Genomic DNA, 22,602 nt, shown 5'->3' with positions numbered 1-22,602 from the left:
GGGCCGTCGGAGAGGCCGCCAAGTCTCCTCTGCAAGGAGAGCCGCTGCCCCAGGTGTTTGGTGGGTTTGCAGCGGGTTGAGACCTGGGACATTTGGCTGCTAGAAGTGAAGAAAATGAATTTTTGAAATGTTACAACTAGAGGACAGACTTAGCGTAAAAATAGTTGTGGGGTTGGGAGAACACGGCCAGCTGCCAGCATTTGTTTCGGTTGTGAGTTGTGGCTATAGGAGCCATGTTGTTGGTTTTGTAACTCTTTATATGTTGGGGCTCTCCATATGAAATAATTTAAATAACGAGAACGATAGCATCCCAGGAAGGAAAAGTCCAGACTCGACATTCATTACAAATTGTTGTTTGCGAAACGGCAAATTACGTGATCACGCAGCTAAGAGCCCCACTTCTTTCTCTGATCCCTCGAGACCAGCACATGTGTCCAGCCAGAGGCACGGCAGAGGGCTGACGAGCCGCCTGGTTCTGGAGTCCAGGGGTTGTCCTGGGAGCCCCTCACCGGGCGCCCGCCAGGTGCCGGGGCTCTCGTCCTCACCTCCGTGTGCTCTGAGCCACCCTGTGCTCACAGCCTGCCCCTCCCCCCAGCTTCCCTGTCCGTGCTCCAGACCTGGAGCCCCCCCAGCTTCTCTCTCCATGCTCCAGACCTGGAGCCCCCCCCAGCTTCTCTCTCCGTGCTCCAGACCTGGACATGCCCTCCCTGCCCCCCCAGATGCGAGAGGACCAGCCTCAGGCTCCAGGCGTTCAGCCATTCGTGCTCGCTCACCCTCTGTACAGAGGCCCTCCAGACCTCCCGGAGCTGCCCTGTGATCTGGGGTTGAGGCGCAGGGGCGGGGGCATGTCCATTGTGGCGGACAGGCCTTTATTCCTTATTAGCAGTCAAGTTCCCGTGGGTTGTTACTTCTGAGAGTAAAAGAGGGTGTATGTACCGAACTTTAAAAATTCAAGTGGCACCAAAGGCTATAAAGCGATAAACTCCGTCCTTCCCCTAAGTCCTGCGTCCTCTCCAGAGGCAGCCAGTGTCACTGACCCGCTGCGCTGACAGGCTCAGGACTGATCCACAGAGGCGCTAGCAGGTGTCCGCCACCCGCCCCACGTGGTTTTTACGGAAGCGTGGGCCTCCCGGCTGCTGTCCTGCTGTGTGGGTGTGGGAGGCGCTGCGGCCCGTTTCCCTCCATGTGACCGGTGCTTCTCGTACTTTTAACCTTAGAGAAGAAATCGTTACTCTATTTATGAGTGTGTTCCACATTTTTTTCTTCTGGCTAGAGCTCTGCTGAGGAGTTTTCGAAGTGTGCAGAGAATGCCTGATGGAGATCGGTGTCCTCTCTGTACGGTGGTGTGAAAGACAGATTGTACAGGCCTAGAGTTGGCCAGCTTCATTTTTTTTTAAATGTTTGTTTTTGAGAGAGAGCAAGAGCGAGCCTGAGTGGGGAGGGGCAGGGAGAGAGGGAGACGCAGAATCCCAAGCAGGCTGGCAGCGGAGCCCGGCGTGGAGGTTGATTTCACGAGCCCTGAGACGGTGATCTGAACCGAAGTCGGCCGCTCACCCGGCGGAAGCCCCCCCGATGCCAGGCCTCCGTCCGTTTCAGCCCTAAATCCAGAGTCTGCTTCCCTTGCAGATTGTATCACCTTTATGTTTGTGAGTCTGTTTAAGTGGAAGATCTGTTTTAAGATCATATTTGAGATTTTTGTGTAGTCGTGGTTTCCTTTATGATAGAATTTCTAGAGTTTTATTGGAATGGCAAGTGTGCCTTTACCAGGGCTGAGTGGTATTTCGTGAGTTCTAGGAAACTCCGGTGGTCCTCGGTCTCCTGACCATCAGACCGTGGTTTCCAGTTTGTGCCATCAGAGCATGTTGGGAAGAAGGTATCGCATGACATAATGCTTCGGTTTTCTTCAGGGCCATGCAGGATGACCAAAGAGCGTGCCATCTGGTGCCCTGGCCTCTCCTGACCCCTGCTCCCGTCCTCTCCCGGCCCGCAGCTTGCAGAGGGCTCTCCAGGGGGAGCCAGAAGGGAACCAGTGGGCGGGTGGGTTTCTTCTCGCTCCATCTGAAGACCGTCGCTCCTTTTTGAGGAAGAGGCTGGTTTACCATTTAAACAGACCTGCCGTTGGTGTCTTGTGCGGCCCCTGTTTATGGAGCTGCCAGGGCACAGGGCAGGGTGACCCCAGATGCGGGGGCAGGGGGGCGGTGCTCTCACTGGGCGGTGGTCTTCACGTCCGCCTCATACAGGGCCCCTTTCTTTGTTGGAGAGCAGCAGCTGCGGAGAGGAGGCTCCGCCGGGCCGCGTGGTTACAGGGCCCGCTCGACCTTCCCTGCAACAGCCCTGGGTTAGGAGGAGTCTGCAGCATGGCAGGGGTGAGGTGGTGCCTGTCAGGCACAGTGCCCGCAGCACAGACGCCTGCTCAGAACCCGAGAGGAAGCAGGGCCCCTCTGTTGTTCGTTTTCTGTGTGTTTTTGCAGCCCCGTCGCTGCTTTATCAAACAGATCAGCCATGTGAGTTTGTCTGTCACTTTAAGTCATTTGCTTATTCCCTGTTCCTCATTTCCAAATTCTGCTGGTCTCGAAATACAGGTTCATTGACTCTCTTGAAGTTGGTGATGCTTAGTAGTAACTGCAGAAGGAAAGCGCGGTGCCGTCGCCGTGCGGCTCAGCGTCGAGGAAGCGCAGGGAATGCCTTCTCCTGGCGCAGAGGACGGCGGCACACTCCTGGCCGCGGCGCTAACCACCCCGCCTCGTGTTTGTCTTCCAGATCTTACAGTCCCTTTCAGCGCCCACGAAAACCTTAGAGCAGCAGGTGACCCACAGCCAGCAGGGCCACGCCAGCGCCGGCGCCGTGCTGTTCGGCCACGTGAAGGTGGCCCCGGAGCCGCCGCCGCCGCCGCCGCCGCACCCGGTCCTGCACCTCCCGCCGCAGCAGATCCTGCAGCTCCAGCCGCAGCCGCAGATGCCCCAGCAGCCCTATGCCCCGCCGCAGCCGCACCCCTTCCCGCAGCCGCCCCCGCACCGCCCGCAGCCGCCCCTGCAGCAGCAGCAGCTCCAGCAGCACCTGCAGCACCTGCAGCAGCAGCAGCTGGCCCAGCTGCAGCGCCTGCACCTGCAGCAGCAGCACATGCACGCGCCCGCCGCGCCCCCGCTGGGCCAGCCGCCACAGCCCCCTCCGCCCCCGCACCAGACCCCGCACCAGCTCCAGCCCCAGCACCAGCCGCAGCCCCAGCACCAGCCGCAGCCGCAGCCACAGCTGTTTGGACACGACCCGGCCGCGGAGAGTTAGTAGCGCGGCGGCCCTATTTCCCTCTCCCCAAGTCTCGTACGCGGGCGCCAGGGCAGGGGAGGGCCCCCGTCGGGACAGGCCCCCGGGAGGGGAGGTGCGCCTTGTGCCGGACACGTGCTCTGCGCGTCATGGGGCCTCATAGCCCTCGAAGGGAGCACGGTGCCCCTCCCCGGGCCCCAGGCAGTTGCCCGTGCGCGTGGTCTGCAATGGCTTCATATGCGCAGGCGAGCCAGTATGTTCGAGGGGTTTTGAACGCACAGCTTAGGCTGGATACATCGTGGTCGGGACTGATAGGCTCAGAAATGCACATGGAACGCGGCAAAGTGCATGTTTTGGTTTTGTGCGTGTGTATTCAGGGGCTTGTCTTCCCTGTGTGCTTCCGTTCCAGTCCCCGAAGACGGGTTCCTGCTGGGGTGCGTGTTTGCAGTGGCCGACTACCCGGAGCACATGTCGGACAAGCAGCTGCTGGCCACCTGGAAAAGGGTGAGTCGAGCCCCAGGCACAGCTCTGTGCCACAGACTCCGCGCAGCCTGGCCTCGGGCTCCTTCCGCTGAGCTCACCAACCTGCGTGGGATTGTGTTGTGAACGCCTCGCAGGCGCTCTTGTGACCTTGGGCAAGTCCGTGACTGTTCTGGGCTTCAGTTTTTTCCGTCGTAAGTGGAAATGTTGGACTTCATCATTCTTCATGTTCTCTCAGCTCCTCTGTCCTGAGGGGCACAGACTATTTGTGTATCACTGGGGGGGTGAGAATGAGATCAGGGGTGCGGTGCCCCGGGGAGGGGCCGTCGGCCTCTCTGTGCTTCTGTCCTTCCTGTCCCCAAGGGCGAGTGCTGGGCACCTCAGGCTCTCCAGCTGGGAAGGGGCCTCAGAGTCTCTAGGCTGCTTGTGGAACGTAGTCCCCGTTCTTACTATTTTGTACGTTGGGTTTTAAAGAAAAGAAGAGGTAAACGCTTTTCCCATTAGTGCCGCAAATCAAAATGGCCTCAAAAAAAAAAGACTTTACAAATACGCTTCAAGCGCATCTTAAGTGCGCTTCTCTGAAAACGTTCCTGTTGTGGGAACCCTGCTCTGTGCTCTGAGACGCAGGGAATGCTGGGAATGTGTGAGATCCTGAAAACTCCGGGTCAGCTGTGGCCTCCGGGGAGGGGGAGGAGAGAGGAGGGGGAGGAGGCAGGACATTCCTGCACATGGTATTAAAGGGCAAGTAGGGGTGAGCGTTGAGGGTGTCCTAGAGAGAGACCTGCATGGGACAGGGTGGCGAGAAGGCACAGACCCCGGCCAGGCCGTTCCTTCCACGGCCACTTCCCGTGCCACGTTACGAGGCTGGATTCCCCCTGTAGTTACTGCAGCACTAGAAAAGCAAAGGTACACGTTTTACACCTTGAGTCATTGAGTGAAGGGGGTGCAGGCAGGTGGCCAGGCTTAGCGGGAGCTACCAGTCACCTGACCGGGGGTGCGGTTGGAGTGGGGGGGGGGGCGGCTGAGAATCATGGCAGCAGGAAATTCTTTAACAGTCACAGAAGTGTTAGAAGGTGGTGGGTAGCAACCGTCTAAGAAGAAGTCCATTGACTGAAAGATACAAAAGATAGAGAAAAAGTCTGCTTCTGTTTGAAGCTGCAGTATTAGTCCAGGAGGGGCTGCGAAGGGCAGGACGGCCTGTGCCGGGGAAGCGCAGGCAGGGGCACGTGGGGCGGTGGCTTGCGCGTGGGGAGGGACTGGCCGTGCCATCGCGGCAGGCCCCGGGCTCGGTCTAAGAACCGCGGCCGGGAGGCTGTCGGTGTCTCGGGGCCGCAGGTGCGTCATGGAGCAGCTGGCAGCGTCTTCCGGGCCCCGAGGACAGGTGGCCCCCAACTTCAGACGTCGCGGCCCATCTGCTGGCCGTGCGCCACTGCGGTGCCCGGGAAGGCACTCTGGGCGGGATGGGAAAGGAATGCTGTGGGTGAGGGCGGGGGACAGCAGCTTCAGTTGGCACAGGCGGAGCGGGCCCCGAGGGGCAGCTGATGCACACGCGCCCCGATGTGCTCCGTCTGTCGGGGCGGGAACGCTGTACCGTGCCCTCCGCTGAGTGACGAGCCCTCCATGCCACGGTGACCCCCGCAGGGAGCACCCGTCACCTGGCGGTTCTGTGTGGGTGGAGACCCTGCTGTGGCCCAGCAGGGTGCCTGTGGCTCAGGTGCTCTGCTCAGGGGCAGTCGGGGGCACCAGGAGGCAGGGGCAGCGCCGGCCTTCCCCCCCACCCCGGCAGGCGACCTGAGGCAGGGCCGGGAGAAGCCGCAGGGTCTCCTGACGCTGTCGTGGGAGCCGCATGCAGTCATGGCACCATGTCCCATCCGTCCAGCCCGAGCCTAAGCGAGGGCCGAGCTCCACGCCAGGGGGAGGAGCGTAGGGGATCCGTGGGCGCGGTTCTGAAGCCAGCACGGCCTTGTTGCGTGCGGAGTCTGGGAGTGACGTGGTGAAAGGGAGGAGGGAGCACGGCTCTCACCGGCAGCGGGAAAAGCGAGGTGGGGTAACCCCGCAGGAGGAGGTCGGGATTCCTGGGCATGTGCTGGGAAGCGTGGGAATGCCCGCTGGAGCTGAGCCTGGTGCAGGGGATGGGAACCAGTGCTGTGGCTATTGCTGCCATGTCACATGCCGTAGTGAGTCGTGTTCGTGACCGGCTGAAATAAAAGCTGGTGATTTTTTTTAAGAGAGCATGAGTGCAGGAGGGACCGAGTGGGGGAGAGAGCATCCCAAGGAGCTTCAGCGCCATCAGTACAGAACCTGACACGGGGCTCGATCCCACAACTCTTGAGGTCCTGACCGGAGCCAGAGTCGAGTCAAATGCTCGACCGACTGAGCCACCCAGGAGCCCCAATCAAAATCAGATTTAAAAACTAAATGAAGCAAAGGGCGCCTGAGTGGCCCACTTGGCTAAGCGTCCAACTTCAGCTCAGGTCATGATCTCGTGGTGCATGGGTTTAAGCCCTGCATTGGGCTCCGTGCTGACAGCTCAGAGCCTGGAGCCTGTTGCGGATTCTGTGTCTCCCTCTTTCTCTACCCTTCCCCCACTCACGGTCACACTCTGTCTCTATCTCTCTCAAAAATAAACGTTTTGTTTTTTTTTTTTAAAGTAAAAAAAAAAAATAGTAAAGGAAGCAGAACCATTTTGTGGGGCAGATGTTTGTTGTTGTTTTTTTTTTTTTAACCAGACGGTGAAAGTCTCTCCTTTCTGGTGCACAGTTCTCTGGACTTCGACAAATGTCACCAGCACCATGTGACGCCATAGAACCATTCCCCCAGCCCTGGGACAGAATCTGTTGTTAAAGATAAACTTTGGTGTTTGCTAACTTCCTGCTCATTTTCCTTTTAGAACAATGGCTCTTAAGCAGGGTGGCTCTGCCCCCTGGGAGACATTTGGCACTGTCTGAAATGTCACACGTGGGTGGGCACCGTGGGTGGGCGTCCGGTGGGTGTGGGTCAGGGAGGCACGGGACTGACTCCAGGGCATGCACAGCACGAGGTGGAGAGAACGTCCCGTTCCTCTCTCCCTTCCCTCTGGAAATTCAAACGAAGGGACTGTCGGAGTTCATTTCCACTGAACTGTGCTGGGCGCCAGTCTGTAAACATAACCAATGCGTTGTGTGTGGCTCAGTGGAGCACGCCGTAGAAGCAGAGGATGGGCTCCTCTCCTAGCCGTCTGATTTGAAGCCGGGGCCCGTCCCCCCGATGCCAGAGGCTGACTACACTTTGGTCTCACGTGTCTAGATAATCCAGGCACATGGCGGCGCCGTGGACCCCACGTTCTCAAGCCGGTGCACCCACCTCCTCTGCGAGAGTCAGGTCAGCGGGATGTACGCGCAGGTGAGTAGAGCGGCTCCGCCGTGAGTGGACGGAGCCTGGCCCTTCTAGGGACCATCTTAGGAGTCTAGTGGCCGCCGTGTTCGGAAAGGACCCTTTCCTGCCTCTGAGGACAGCAGCGTACTTTCTCCTCAGTCTTTGCTGGCATAACTTTGTGGCCTTTACGCCTCTGAGCGTGGAGCACCAGACCCGCCCCTTCTCGAGTCCAGGGCAGCTCCGTGACTAAGCCGTGGGCCGAGGCAGGACTTCCTGCTGTCGTGGGGCCTCCTGCCGGGCACGGGCTCTCATGATGTCACCTCGTGTGTGGCCTGAAGTTCCGTGGCTTCTTTTTTCCACGCTGCGTCCTTCCTGGACGGAGCCCTGTCAGCATGTGTGTGAGAGGCGACCTCCCCGAAACGGCCCTTCACGCACTGCAGCCTTTTCCTGGATCCACCTTCCAACTAAAAATGCAGAACTGCGGGTGGGGTTTTGGTTTTTCCCCCGTACGGTAATTTTAGGTTTTTACGTTTTCAGAGCCTGTTCTCGTTGGGGTCCTGTGCATTCTTACCGGAGAGCTTTAATTGGATTTTGATGATCACAGACACGGTCTCATTCCATGATTATTTCTAAGGTGGTGATAAAATGTGTGGCCTTTGCCCCCGTCGCAGGCTCCTGTGTGTGTGGTCGTCACACTCTCTGTCGTGTGACCGCTCACCTGCTGCCCTGGGGCCATTTGTTCCTTTGGTCAATCGAGGGCTGACGTCTGGGATTCTGACGGGGCCTCCCGGCAAGGGGTCATCATCGCTGTAGGCGTTATGGTTGTGTGTGTAGCCTTGCAGCTCCCAAACCCCAAGCGCGACAGACCCGGAATTCTGTTTGGCAGGCGATCCGGGAGAGGAAGAGGTGTGTCACTGCGCACTGGCTCAACACCGTCCTGAAGAAGAGGAAGATGGTGCCGCCCCACCGTGCCCTTCACTTCCCGGTGGCCTTCCCGCCCGGGGGGAAGCCGTGTTCTCAGCACGTAAGGCGCATGGCTTCACTTGGTGCGCGTTCTCCTCCGCCAGAGGCTCCCCAGGGCCCCCAGGGCCCCGGCGGCGCGCACGCCTCACTTCTACGCTCCTCACGGCACAGGCCCCGGCCCGTGGCAGAGTCTGCCTGGGTCTGTGGCGTCTTGAGGACACGGCGTAAAGGCCCACAGTGCAGCAGAGGCAGGTCCTGGGTCTTGTGTGAGAGCGGCGGCCGCAGACAGGGCTCGTTCTCCCACAGCCTCAAAGCCGGGGTCAGTGGGGGCGGGTGGGGGGGGGAGAACTGGCCCGTTCGTGTTTACACGCTTAGCGCAGCAGCTTTGTCCAGGTGGCGTCCGTGTCCTCGTAACACAGAACAGGCTCCCACGCACCTGCTGTCACAGTCATCCCTGCCCCGGTGGCTCTGTCCGTGGCCTGTGTCCCACGAACGGGATGCTGGTAGTGGCACTGCTGAGGGTGGCGTGCCCGGCTGTCCCCGGGAGCGCCACGTGCAGAACGGGAGGGCACGTGCGCGGAAAGCAGGCCCGGAGGAGGACGTGCCCACGGGTTAAAGTGTCACTGCGTCTTGGCCTTATTTGCTCTCTTTGTGCTTAGATTATTTCTGTGACTGGATTTGTCGACAGTGACCGAGACGACCTGAAGCTCATGGCCTACCTGGCGGGCGCCAAGTACACGGGCTACCTGTGCCGCAGCAACACGGTGCTCATCTGCAAAGAGTAAGCACCGCTGTGGCGCCGCGTGCGGTCCCCAGCTCACGTTCGGGTTAGGGACCCAGTCAGACTTAGCGCCGCGTCGTGCTACGGCGGGAACGTGACCGTCAGGCCGTGGGAGGGACGGCCCGCTACTCGCTCGTCGGCAGGAGTGGCTGTAGAGCTGGCGGCGAGCTGACGAGCGCATTAACGGAGCCGGAGCCGGAGCCGGGCTCGGGAGCGAGGCACCCGGGCCTGGGGCCTGGGCGGGGCGTGCCCTGCGGCTGCCGGCCTGGGGCCACGGTCACGGTCGCCAAGGCAGCCCTGGTGTTTCTCTCACACCAGATGGAAAATAGCCGTTGGCTTGAACAGTAGACGGTTCTGACATTTAATGAAGTGTCTTTTCCCTCAAACACAAAGACCGACCGGTTTAAAGTACGAGAAGGCCAAGGAGTGGAGGGTGCCGTGCGTGAACGCCCAGTGGCTCGGTGACATCCTCCTGGGGAACTTCGAGGCGCTGAGGCAGCTCCACTACGGTCGCTACACGACGTTCAACCTGCAGGAGCCCTTTGCCCCGACCCCGCACCTGGTTTTGAATCTTCTGGGTAAGCGGGCGCACACGTCGGCAGATGGATCGGTGCAGGTGTCACACGTGCGTCCGCCGCCTTCACTTGCCGCCTTCTCTTTCTCCTGGGCCCCTCCCCGCAGCCTGCTCCTTCCCTGCCCGGTGGTTCCCGTGGGTGTGGTGCTCACGCTGCCCTCTTACTAGATGCTCGCAGACAGGAGCACTGCGGGCCTCTTCCGGCCGGCCTCCCCGCCAGCCCTCTCACGCGGCCGCCTGCACGCCTTCAGCTGTGGGCCAGCACCGCCTTCTCCCCTCTGCCCTTGCTGGGCGGGGGCAGGCCTGTGCGTGTGGCTGCTCGTCCTGGGCTGCGCTGTGACACTCGGCGGAATGCTCCAGAAAGCGCCCGTTCAGACGGCTTCCACAGGCTGTTTCCAAAATGTTCATTGAGCTGAGTTTTCTGATGGCTCGTCCTCAAGTTAAGCCACAGTCTGCTTCCCGGGGACACATCTGCCCATTTGACTTGAGCTCTGGAAGCCTTACAAAGACTTTGTCGTCGGTCCTTGAAGCCGTCACCGCGGGCATCGTGCAGGGAGGTGTGCTGGTCCTTTGTGCAGGCCGGGGATGGCCGGGGAGGGGCTTCGCTCTGACCCCCGTGCTGCGCCTGGTCCTCGAGCTCCTCGCCCAGGGAACCCCAGTACCTGAGCCCTGAGCACATGCCGCAGCTGCTTGCTGCCCTTCCTACGTTGTACTGAAAGCATTGTGTCAATGTAAGCGTAGCGCTTAGGTTTGTCCTTAGTGAATGTCCGCTAAGCGCCCACGCCACCAGCCCCAGGAGAGGGCGTCACCAGTGGGCTTGTCTGATTCAGCAGTATATTGTCCTAAACACAACCCGTTTCCCTCTAGATGCCTGGAGGGTCCCGCTGAAGGTGTCGGCGGAGCTGCTGATGGTACGTGCTGCCCTGGCCCGGCGCCTCGCGCCGCCCGTCTTACAGGAACGCGGTAGGCAGTCGTGTGTGTACACTCAGAACTCCCCGAGTGATCTGTCGGCATAAAGAAGGCAGGCTGTGTTCTCCCCTGTCGTGGGCGTGCGGCACACTCTGGGTCCCTGTCCCTCAGTCGCTGGTACTGTCGTTGCTCTTGTGTCTGTGGGGAGCATGGCCCGCCCGGAGGCCTGTGAGCTGCTCGAGGCGCTTCAGGGAGAGAGCAGGGACGGGTACACGCAGGGCGGGGGCCCCCTCACCGTGGGGTCGTGTTCGGATCCCGGGTGGGGCCCGGCCCTGGGGCATGAGGCCGGATGCCAGTGGCTGTTGGCTCAGAAGTAAGGCCTGGCGGCCTTCCTGGAGGGGCCGTGTGCACCTGCGTCTCCCCGTGATGGCGGGACACGGTCTCCGGTTTCCCGTGTCACAGCAGCAACGACGCTGAGGAACTCCTGTCTGCACCGTGGCTGATGTGCCTGCGCCGTGCTGGCAGCGCTCTCGATGCTGGCGGCCGTGAGGTGTAGGGCTTTAGGGTATCAAACACCCCTGCGTTCTTACTAAGGGTCTGAGTCACGTGCCCGCTGATTTTCAGCACCCGCCTCGGTGCCACAGAGGCAACTAGGGTTTGTGTCCCGTGAGCAGTGAGCCGAGGGGAGCCCTCCTGTCGGGGCCACCAGGCAACATCCAGCCTGTGTACCCAGATGACCCGCCCTGCTTGCTTTCTGCCCCTGACCCGGGAGCTGCTGAGACCTGTCCAGAGCCCTGCGGGGGCCTGTGGGCCGACAATCACACGCTCCCGTGTTTGCTCTGCTGAAACCCCGAATTCTGGTTTTCATAAAGCACGGCCGCCTCTGACACATGAGCAGAAGCAAAGATCCTGACTCAGTTGGCGGGGAGCGAGGTGGTGGTGGCCTTTGGGGCAAAGGTGGGAAAGCGGTCACGTTCCACCCGTCCCCCCACGTGACCCCAGGGACAGCCGGTTCTCCCACGGATTCGTGTCTGTGACCTCAGAGCCGCCGGCGTTAGGGACTCAGGGGCCGGTTTACCTTTGTTCCTCATTGCCGCCGACGTGCAAAGTTTGGAGACTGCGGAGCTGAGGGTTGTGTCTTTGTTGGGTGAGGGTCAGAGGAGGGAGAGCCCGGCCCTGTGCCGGACGGACTACATGCCTCCTGTATTTGCTGGGGACACACTGACCTTGCGTTTGGTTGTCTGGATACGGCAGCGGGGTTGAGGGAGTGTGAACGTGAATGCACAAGACAGACGCGGTACAGCACGGGAAACGCACGCGGGGCGGCCCGGGCCCCTGCTGTGCTGCTCCGGCCCGGCTGGCGGTGCTGCGGTGCGTCGGGGACGCGTTTGTGAGCCGCCACAGGCCGCGTTTCTGCGGGAGGAGCAGCCGCGTCGTGGGGGCGTAATTGCAGGGAGCGTGTTTTCCAATTCCCGCGTCGGGACAGCAGCTGACACAGGAATGAGTGCGGCCATGTGGGAGCCGGGACGGGGGGCCAGGCAGGTGACAGGCCCCCGGCAAAGCCCCCTTGCCCCTGGCCGGCGTCCTCCTCGCTGCCGTCCAGGCACCGGCTGGCCTCCCCGCGGCGGACACGTGCGGGGCCGACTGACGCGGACGCCGCTTTGATTCCAGGGCGTGAGGCTGCCTCCCAAACCGAAGCAGAATGAGGTGACCAACGTGCAGCCTTCTTCCAAAAGAGCCAGGTACGGGCGCCCTTCCCGCCGCTACGGCTGGGGTTCTCCGCAGGCCTCGGTCCCAGCGGGGGAGGCTTCTGAACGTTTTCACAGAAGGTAGGATCCACTCCTTGTTGTTCCACAGCTTGATCGTGCCGCGCGCGTCTCATTGCCGGACCTGAGAGGTGAACACAAGTCTTGCTCCTTAATAAAAACAAAACTTTAATTTTTAAATTTATTTTTATTATTTCTAAATTTACTCATTTTTGAGAGTGAGAGAGACAGAGCAAGCAGGGGAAGGGGAGAGAGAGAGGGAGACACAGAATCCGAAGCAGCTCCAGGCTCTGAGCTGCCAGCACAGATCCATGCAGGGCTTGAACTCACGAACCACAAGATCATGACCTGAGCCAGAGTCAGACGCTTAACTGACTGACCCACCCAGGCGCCCTGAACCTTTTTATTTCTAAGCAAAGCCGCGCCAGCACCGCGTCCCTGGTGCGTGCACAGCAGGGCCAGAGCCCCCGGATGGACGTGTGCGGCGGCGGCCGTCTATCCTGCAAACCCCTGGCTGGCCAGGGCGGGTCATTTGATTCGTAGGGCAGGGCAGGTGCAGGGCAAGCAGGGAGCTTTCCCTTCCTTCTTGAGTCTGAAAGCCGTGACCTCCGAGCTGGACTTGGTGAGGCACAGGGGACCGGCCCTGGCTGTCCTTGCAGTCACCAGCTTCCCTCGCCTCGCCCCTGCCCTGCATCAGGCCCGTTGCACCCCCTATATCATGGTCTGTGTTCCGGAAGCGTTTAGGAACGTCTTGGTCATGTGATGACGTATCTTTAAAATGGCTATCAAAGTGCCACAAATAAGCCTTAAAAAATTATTTTACCTAAATGGCCTCAAACGTAGCTATGTAGAAATGAAATGAGGTCTCATTTAAAGTGTGTGCTTAAGTCAGTGGCTTGCTCCGTGCCTTCTGCTGTACGGGCAGGGGCGGGTGCCTGCGGGAGCACGGGCCCGCGAGGGACGCCTCCCCCGGCAAGCCAAAGCACCTGCTTGCTCTTGTGAAAGCCTGTGGAGACCTTTGTGATGGGGGGAGGGACAGTGAGGAAGAGGGGGTGCGCCCAAGCTCCTCGGTCTCCAGGGTGACCGCCTAAAGGCAGGAAGGTCAGGTGCCTCGTGCTTTCCCCTCACAGAAAAACCCCCACACGCTTCAAGCCCTGAAAGCCTGTGCAAGCTATTAGAGTCTGTTGTTTGCTAACCGACATTTTTGAGTAAGCGATAGTCACTTGTTTATTCTGTATTTATTTTACAGAATTGAAGATCTACCGCCTCCCACAAAAAAGTTAACACCAGAATTGACCCCTTTTGTGCTTTTCACTGGATTCGAGCCTGTGCAAGTTCAACAGTATATTAAGGTGAAAGGGTAGTGTACATTCAGGGGATTTAGTGCTCTTCCTGTGTGCACGTGCTTGCTTTAGCTCGCGGTGTGTCAGGGTAACACCAGCAACATGCGGTCATGGTCGTCTTCGTGGCGTACGGTTAGGAAGTAGCAGTAGTCATTTCTGTAGTCAAGTTGTCATTAAACCGTACGTGACTTTTCACCTCGCTCTGTGCTTTTCATACTTGTACATTTAGACACTTGCCTTCTTAGCAGTAGAAAATACAACTTGGGTGAGTAGACCAGGACCCACTTGTACAGTCCTGTGAACGCGAGCAACTGCTCGAATGTGCTCGGCCCAGACGCCCTGGCACCCAGTTCTGGGCAGGCGCGGGGCAGCCGCGTGCTGGTGCTCGGGCAGGAACGGGGGACACAGCCGTCCGTGCGCTTCTGAAGTAACAACAGCACAAGGGCGGGTTCTCACCCTGCTGTCGTTCCGGTGGGGGGGGGGGGCGTCAAGGGTGATCATCGGCCTGTGTCACGTGGGCTTCGTTCATTGTACCTCTCGGGTTTTTAAGGAGAACAGTTATAAATGCCGCCATTTTAGTACGGTTTAATTTCTTTACTTTAAAAATCGAGTGTAGTTACCGAGGTCTTTTCTAGATGCTCATGTCTCCTCAGGCACTTCTGCTGTAATTTTTATAAACAGGGACTCTGTTAATGCACCTCATTAACACCCATTTCAGCTTCGAAAGTCTGGGCGTGGTCACGCCTTTTCATGAAATGTGCTGCCTTGTTCTCCGGACATGCACCCGGGCGCTGTGTGCGCCGTCTCCCAGCTCAGGCCGGAGCAGTGCGCCGTGCTGTCGTGCGGCCCCACGCTCACCTCCGCTCTGTGCCCCTCCCTCCAGAAGCTCTACATCCTCGGGGGCGAGGTCGCCGAGTCTGCGCAGAAATGCACACACCTCATCGCCAGCAAAGTGACACGCACGGTGAAGTTCCTGACGGCCATCTCCGTGGTGAAGCACATTGTGACGCCCGACTGGCTGGAAGAGTGTTTCAAGTGTCAGGCGTTTATTGGTACGTAGCGGTGGCTGCCGCTCCTTTTTAATGTGGAAAACCAACATTTGTTTTCTCCAGTTTCTCTCCACCTCCATCCCAACAAACCCCTCGTTTGCTTTTTTCCCTCTTGATGACTCAGTAAAATTTATAAATTGCTTCCACATGCCAGCGAATCATCTGGGGGTCCACACACTGAGGGAAACGGGGCCTCTGCCTCTCTGCTTGCGGCTCCAACGCGTGTGCTCCGGTGCGATGCTCACGTGCAACGTGCGGTAAAGGGACAGCATCCCGGCACGGCTGTGACTGCGGGCGCCGGCCGAGGGCTGGCCGTCCGCCCAGGTGGGCACGCTTAGAGCAGCAGAGAGCGCCCAGGCTTGTTAGGCGGATCAGCAGCAGTGCGAACGCCCTCCTCCCTGGTGTGGTGGTGTGGTGCTCCCAGCCCGCACACCCCCACACGCACAGCCTGAGCCCTCTCCCCGCGGTGCTGAGACTCCGCTCCCTCGGGGCCCACGCCCCATCACGTGGCATCAACAGCAGTCACCAGCTCCCGCCCCCCGCCCGCCGCATCGGGGCATACCCACTCCGGGTTTTTTTCCGCAGCCCCCTGCCCCCTGCACTGGGCTCTCCTCCAGCTTCTCAGCCGCACCTGCCTGCTCGCCCCTGGGGTAGGGGTGACGCGGATGCACCAGGCCAGCAGACCTTCCGGTCCTCCCTGCCCTCACGCTCTGACCTGACTTAGCCCTGATGGGGACAAGTCATCATATTGCAGGTCCACATGGTTTTCTCAGCCACTGGTATTTAAACCTGATTCAGTCTTTCCTGTAAAAAAACTAATAGAAAGCATGTATATTTTAAAGTTCACACAGTCTAATACACAGATGAGAAATAGGATCCAGCAGACACTCAGGTTTGTTGATTTTAGCAAAGCTAAACCAAACTTAAAGTTTCATGATGTTCTATCCAAGTCAGTCATAAGAAAGAACCATTTATGTGAAAATCAATAATGAAGAAGACCTCTGAATTCTCAACTACGATAGTAGAGTCGGTGCCCATCATTCCTGGGGCTCCGGCCTGCAGAGCGGCTTCCGACACCGGGTTCCTGAGCACGGAGCCATCGCTCCCAGAGGAAGCAGGGCCAGGCTCCTGTGAGTCTCCGGTCCTGTCCCGTCGGCCGATCCGTACGCACCCTCGTGTGCAATCTGGAAAACCTCGTTCTGCGTGTGCGCAGTGTGAAGAGCCCGTGTTAACACCTGCTCTTGGCCCCTCACACCGAGCGCCTGGCCGGCCGCGCATCACTGACACTGAATGAGGCCTCCGGGTCCCGTGTGGCCTCTTCCGGGAGTGCGGGTGTGCTCGGCGCTGGGGCCTGTGAGACCAGGGTCCCCAGCAGAGCATGAATGTGTGGGAGGATTCACACTACACAGACCACAGAAAGGAACCTGTGTCTGGTGTGGCCTGATGGAGGCCCGGCGTGGCCCTGCTCTCTGGGCTGTCCCCACCGTGCACGTCTCTGCGGGCGCTGCGGAAGCTTGGCGGGAAAGCTGTGGCAAGTGGCCAGACTCTCAGATGCAGAGTCCACAAGTAACGAGGTCAACTGCAGAGGCTTTCCATTGAAATTCTTGCTTTTGTTCTTAAAAGATGTTACTGAAATAACAAACGCAGGCAGAAGAAAACGTCTGTAGAAACAATTAAACCTAGAGATTAGCTCCCAGTTTTTGGTAAGAGTTGTAAAATTTAGGAGACGGGTGCTTCCTTAAGTGAAATTTGAGTTGCTTGAGTTCCCAAGTTTGCCAGTTTGTGACTCATGGTGGTTCTGTCTTTTTATCAAGTTTACAGCATTTCCTACGTCACCCAAGTTTTGGTTGACGGTCTTGTTGCTCGTATAACTGTTGATCTCCGAGGGTTAGAAGGGGGCTTAGTTGTGGTGTACACGCTTACGTGTTCTGTAGTAACTATTCAGACATGTCACATTTGAGCTCCACGTTTCCAGACACGAGAATTTTCCCACTTTATAAAAATGGCCTTCTCTAGACATCCCACAGTTGGACTCCTACAGCACGTGTCCTCCTCAGAGTGGGTGGCTTTTGTCACTTCATGACACGCACGTAAGCCTCCTGCCTGTCCTCTCCTCGCTTCACAGCTCCTCCCTGTTTGGCGTTGAACAATGTTCCATTGTCCGAATGGACCACCGTTTATCTGTTCACCTACTGAAGGGTGTCGTGGCTGCTTCTAAGTTCTGAGAATTACGAATACCGCCACTGCCGTCACTCGTGTAGCTTGTGTGTGGATGTGCATTTTCAACTCCTTTGAGTCAATGCCAGGGGTGGGATCGCTGGACTGTATGGAAAAAGTATGTTTGGCTCTGTTAGGAAACCACCAGGCTGCCTTCCAAGCTGGCTGCCCCGCTTTGCCTTCCCGCCAGCACTGGAGGAGAGGTCCTGCTGCCCCGCATCCTTGCTGGCATTTGCTGTTGTCAGGGTTTGGAATTTCCACCATTTTAGCGGCTGTCGAGGGGTGATCTCATTGCTGTAATTTGCACTTCAGTAACACTATCTTCTGTGGTGCCATGTCCGTTTAGATGTTTTGCCCATTTCTTTTTTTTTTTTAATTTTTAATGTTTTTTTATTTATTTCTAGGAGAGAGAGAGATACAGCGTGAGCAGGGGAGGGTCAGAGAGAGAGGGAGATACAGACTCTGAAACAGGCTCCAGGCTCTGAGCTGGCAGCACAGAGCCCGACGCGGGGCTTGAACCCACGAACCGCGAGATCATGATCTAAGCGAAAGTCGGATGCTTAACCGACTAAGCCACCCAGGCGCCCCTGTTTTGCCCATTTCTTTTCTTTTTTTTTTTTTTTTTTAATTTTTTTTTTAATGTTTTATTTATTTCTAGGAGAGAGAGAGACAGACAGCGTGAGCAGGGGAGGGCCAGAGAGAGAGGGAGATACAGACTCTGAAACAGGCTCCAGGCTCTGAGCCGGCAGTCAGCACAGAGCCCGATGCGGGGCTCGAACCCACGAACCGCGAGATCATGACCTAAGCGAAAGTCGGATGCTTAACCGACTAAGCCACCCAGGCCCCCCTGTTTTGCCCATTTCTTAATTGGGTTGTCATCTTACGAGGTCTTGGTATATTTTATATGGCAGTCCTTTAATCAGTTGTGTCTTTTGGAATACTTTCTCCCAGTGCGTGGCTTGTCTTCACGTGTTTTTGACATTGTCTTTCACAGAGCAGAAGTTTTCAATTTTATTTTTTAAATTTTTTTAACGTTGAGAGAAAGAGCGAGTAGTAGCAGGGAACGGGCAGAGAGAAAGGGAGACACAGAATTGGAAGCAGGCTTCAGGATCTGAGCTGTCAGCACAGAGTCCAACATGAGGCTCGAACCCACGAACTGTGAGATTGTGACCGGAGCCAAAGTTGGACGCTTAACCGACTGAGCCACGCAGGTGCCTCAGAAGTTTTCAGTTTCAATGGAGTCCAGGTTATCAATTATTTCTTCCATGGATCGTGTGTTTGGTGTTGTATCTAAAGTCATTGCCACATTCAGGGTCATCCAGATTTTTCTCCTCTGTTCTAGGAGATGTATGGTTTGTGTTTACACTGAGGCCGGTGATACACGGAGAAGGCTGTATGGTCCGTGTCTAGATTCAGTGTCTTGCATGTGGACGTCAGTTGTTGGAAAGACGACCTTCGCTCAGTCATACTTACTGCCTTTTTGCACCGTTGTTAAAAACCAGTTTAACCGTTTCTCTGCTCTGTCTCTGGGCTTCTCTCCGTTGGTCTATTTGTTCTTTCTCCAGCGCCACCCGGTCTTGATTGCTGGGGCGTTGAGGTCGGTCAGTGGCAGCCCCCCTGCGTCCCCACCCTTCAGTGTGGGGCTGGCTGCCCTGGGCCTTTGCCCTCCCTGTAAACTTCAGGGTCACTTCGTTGGTACATGTGAATGGTTTGTGTTTAATACATATTTTAAAACATTTCCCTTTGCCAAAAGTTTAAGTTTCTCCAGAATAGTGACCTTAGGTTATCTGGAGTAATTACTACCTGAATTTTTGCTTTCAGATTCATTTCCTTGATCCAACTTTTAGCTTTTTATGGATTTTTTTATAAACATGTTTGGCTTTTGAATTAGAATCTTTTGCACTTTTTTTTTAAACAATCCCCAAGTTACCAAACAGCTGCAGGTATAGTCAGATGGCTGCTCTCTCCCGCACCGTCACGCCTGACCACGTGCGTGTGGCCCACGGAAGAGGACTCTGCCTGACGGCCCGGCGCAGCCCTCGAAGTCGGGGTCTGCTGCCGCGGTCTCGCCGCAGACCTCATTGGGCTCTGCCTGGTCGTCCCAGCGATGTCCTTCCCTAAAGCGGGGGGTGGGGGACCCACAGGCTAGGGCGCTCGTGACGCTACTGGGTCATTACTGCAAACTGAGGGAGGCGGGCTGTCCTGCCGTGAGGAACCTGTGTGAAGCTTCAGATGCTTTGTGATCTTTCCATTTTCTTAAAACATGACCTGAGAAGTCTGAGGAAGCATGAAAACCCCCCAAATCCTGTAAGCTGTGCGGAGCCGTTCTAAGGTGCTGCACACGGTCATATGTTTAAAGAGAGTACGTTTTTGCTAACGGGCCATCACGTCACGGAGTCTGGGACTTGGGGTGTTTCACACGCATGTCGGGGGTGACGCTGGTTCCGAGCTGGTCGCTCTGGTCCCCGTGAACTCCCTGAAACGGTGCGCAGTGGTGGCGGGGAGGGGCCCCTACCGCTCCGTCCATCTTCTCCGAAGCACTGTGAACCCGGAGGTCAGGACCCAGCGTGTAGCAGCAGCCCGTCCTTCATCTGCTCTGGCTGTTTACGGGGCACAGCGACAGGTGATGGCGACGGGTCAGAACTCATAGCTTCGCGGGGAAACTGAGCCTCGGGCGACGGGCACCTGGCTGGCGGCGAGACTTCCGGGGCGGATCGCATGCCCTGGGTTCCCGAGTCTGCACTCTGTTGAGTGGGCGGCTCTTGTCTTCCAGATGAGCAGAACTACCTCCTCCGCGACGCCGAGGCCGAGGTGCTGTTCTCCTTCAGTCTGGAAGAGTCCTTGAAGAGGGCGCATGCCGCTCCGCTCTTCAAGGTACGCCTGGAAGGGGACCGTCCCCGTGGAGTTCCGGTGGCACGGCTGGAGGGGACACACCCGGTGGGGGGAGGGGGGCCGTGCACGTCCCAGGGTCCCTGCGGCATCCGGAGCCCCGTGCCCTGCTGTCCTTCAGCGCGATGCACCTGGGCCGTCAAAGGGCATCGTGAAGAATGATTTAATTGGTGTGAGACATTTAAGTTGATTTTTCTGCTTTTAACAAATCTGCGCTGCGTGACGCTCTTCTCAGTAAACGCACGCTCAGCTGGAGAGGAAGATTCTTGGGAGGGTATTAGTCGAGTGTGTGTGCGTAACTCAAGACGGAAGGTCTTTAAACATCTGTTATAAGCCACCTTGCTACAAACCCCTGTGGAAGCTGCTGTTCTTACACTTAAGGAACCAGCTGAGGCAGGAGCCTGCTGCCAGGGCGCATCTCCCCCGAACCGACAGAGTTTTCCAGACGTTAGTTCTTTTCTTACAAGCAGTTTAAAACCGTGCTTCACGAGATGCCTGAGAGCAGAGGCGCGGGGAAATTGAATCTTAACCGTCAGAATCATCTCCTAGTCGGAGCCCCAACCCGGCGCAGGCAGTGGAAGAGAGTACAGGCGCCGTGCCTGCCTCTCGTCTCAGACGAGGGCGGACGGTATGCTGCTAACTCAGAATTCTGCCGAAAGGGAGAAGTGCTTACCCTGTTCCCCCTGATCCCCCAGTTCTTCACGGCTGTTAGGAACGTCCGTTCCACTCACTTTCACTCCCCACAGGTGGAACCTGACACAGGAGACGCTGTTTTGTTCCGGACTCTTCCCTCCAGGCCCATTTCCGGCGGGGGGCTTCTGGGGGGCGAGGGTACGTCCGTAACCTCACGAAACCGCACATTTTCTCCGAACCCTCAGGGTAGAATTTATGAAAAACGCCATAGCCTGACGATTCAGAGTGCACTTTCCTTCTGTGTTTAGGCAAAGTACTTCTACATCACGCCTGGAATCTGCCCGAGCCTGTCGACCATGAAGGCGATCGTGGAATGTGCGGGGGGAAGAGTATTGTCCAAACAGCCGTCGTTCCGGAAGCTCGTGGAGCACAAGCAGAATAAGGTGGATGGAAGGAAAATGAGCCGACTCCTCGCCGCCCCGATGAGCGTCACTGGTCGATGACCGATAAACTCCCTTTCTTTTCCCAGAGCTTGTCAGAAATCATCTTGATATCCTGCGAGAACGACCTGCACTTGTGCCGGGAGTACTTCGCCCGGGGCATAGGTACGCGGGTACAGGCTGGGGCCGTGGGAACGCGCGTGGCGCCGCCGCCGTCCTCATGGTCCACCCCCTGTCTTTCAGACGTCCACAACGCGGAGTTCGTGCTCACCGGAGTGCTCACGCAGACGCTGGACTATGAGTCATATCCTTTTTCTGGAAGCGGCTCTGGGCCGAAGCCCTGTCCCCACAGGCTCGGAGCAGGACGGGCCCGGGGGTTCTGGCCCGAGTCCATCAGGGAGGCCGACTGGACGCTGCCCGGGCCGTGAGCACCTGCCTTCATAAAGTCCGGGCTCACATATCTTTTCCAGACTTTTCTAAACCGTCGTAAATGCCCAGTCTGTGCCACCTTGACTCTCGGAAAGAAGAACTGCCTAGAAGTCAGCTGGGTGATTTGTGGGAGACCCCTCGGAGGCCTGGTTTCCTGTCAGGAGACAGAACGGGGCCTGCCTTGTGGCTGAGAGGGGCCCCCGGCACCCTCCGCGGGGTCGCCCCGCTGGCTCCGGCCGAGCCCACTGCAGAGAGGCTGGGGTGTGTGGGCCGTGGGAGTCTGCGGGGCGCGGGGAAAGCCCCCCGGGATCCGGACGGGCAGCAGGCCTGGCTGGTGCAGGCGGGTCAGGAAACGGGCTCAGGGGTCTGCTAGACGGCCCCGGTCGCCAGCTGGCCAGAGTTGGGGTCCCGGGGCTCTTACCTTGCCTCGTGTCTGAAGCGTGTTTTCCTCAACAAGCCTACCTATAAATTTAACTGATGGGACCTGCGCGGTGACTGGAGTCCCGGCCGCGCCGCGCAGGACAGACCTGCTTCCTGCAGAGGCCGGCGTGTGAGCGGGAAGACGAGTAGATCATCTATGCTGCATCTCTTTAAGATGTGTGATTTTATTCTGAGGAAACATAAATTATGTTGTGTAATATATGAATTTATGAGCCCACATTAGGTTTTATGATTCATTTGCCAGGTTTTTAAAATGTTTTCACAACACTGTTAACAGAATTTCAGCTACAAATAAAATGATGTAAATAAAAACCTTGCTATCTCTAAATTATGGATGTTAAAGATTTGAAATGTTTTGTACTTTGATTATTTTTATTTCTTATACTTTTTTCTTTTATATTGATATCTTGCCCACATTTTAAATAAATGTACTTTTGAACTTAGAATTTATTCTGGGTTTTTGTGGGTTTTTTTTGCATTATTTATAGGATTTACGTCAAACCGTATCACATTTTACGTAATTGCTAGAGAAAATACATTCTGAGTTTTCTCCCAAAGAAATAACGTCTGGAAGGCAGCCATTCTCTGCCAGTGTAACAGCCCCCAAGCAGAGGTTTACCCAGAACACTCAGCAGTCCCTGCAGCACAGGCGCCGGCCCGACCTTTGACACCATATATCCGTCCTGCTCGCACCCACACGTGGCTCCCACACCCTGTTGGATTGTGGGTACAATAACGAGAGACCACTGCCTTAGGAGTCAGTCCGTCCTAACACATTTTGTACGCTGCCCTCCCCAGTGCAGGGGTGTGTCAAGCAGCACCACCCCAGGGCTGCTCTTACCACGTGCATCTGGGGTGTTCAGAATTTGCTTCCGTAACGGTTTCTGAAATGTCTTCCTAGAAAGAGTTGTGACCCCCTTGATGGTTTATTCTTTGATTGTACAGCCTCTACAGTTGAATTCCTGAACTCGGTTTCGGTGGAACACCTGCATTAAAAACGTGAACGCAGAATGAACTCACTTCCATGTTGGGAATTCCCAGTGCCCCCGTAGGGCTTGCTTTGGTGACGGTCA

General features: G+C 57.2%; 1 protein-coding gene across 5 annotated transcripts in view; it reads left to right on the top strand.

The window, feature by feature from the left end:
* PAXIP1 (PAX interacting protein 1) overlaps positions 1–21,960 on the top strand; it is a 46,878-nt gene extending 24,918 nt beyond the window's left edge. For all 5 annotated transcript variants that reach the window (XM_039230749.1, XM_039230746.1, XM_039230748.1 and 2 more), the window contains 15 exons: positions 2,761–3,277; positions 3,671–3,765; positions 7,027–7,122; positions 7,982–8,119; positions 8,718–8,839; positions 9,233–9,417; positions 10,281–10,324; positions 11,994–12,064; positions 13,338–13,440; positions 14,315–14,483; positions 19,471–19,571; positions 20,528–20,662; positions 20,749–20,824; positions 20,903–20,963; positions 21,551–21,960. In XM_039230749.1, the coding sequence (XP_039086680.1) occupies positions 2,761–3,277; positions 3,671–3,765; positions 7,027–7,122; positions 7,982–8,119; positions 8,718–8,839; positions 9,233–9,417; positions 10,281–10,324; positions 11,994–12,064; positions 13,338–13,440; positions 14,315–14,483; positions 19,471–19,571; positions 20,528–20,662; positions 20,749–20,824; positions 20,903–20,963; positions 21,551–21,566 (1,929 nt within the window). In that variant the 3' untranslated portion in view covers positions 21,567–21,960. The remainder of the gene's footprint in view (positions 1–2,760; positions 3,278–3,670; positions 3,766–7,026; positions 7,123–7,981; positions 8,120–8,717; positions 8,840–9,232; positions 9,418–10,280; positions 10,325–11,993; positions 12,065–13,337; positions 13,441–14,314; positions 14,484–19,470; positions 19,572–20,527; positions 20,663–20,748; positions 20,825–20,902; positions 20,964–21,550) is intronic.
* The last annotated feature ends 642 nt before the right edge of the window (positions 21,961–22,602 follow it).

Source organism: Hyaena hyaena, unplaced genomic scaffold, assembly GCF_003009895.1.
Source record: "Hyaena hyaena isolate Hyena2069 unplaced genomic scaffold, ASM300989v1 scaffold_50, whole genome shotgun sequence".
In the NCBI taxonomy this organism is placed as follows: Eukaryota; Metazoa; Chordata; class Mammalia; order Carnivora; family Hyaenidae; genus Hyaena; species Hyaena hyaena.
This window is presented reverse-complemented; position numbering and strand designations above follow the sequence as displayed.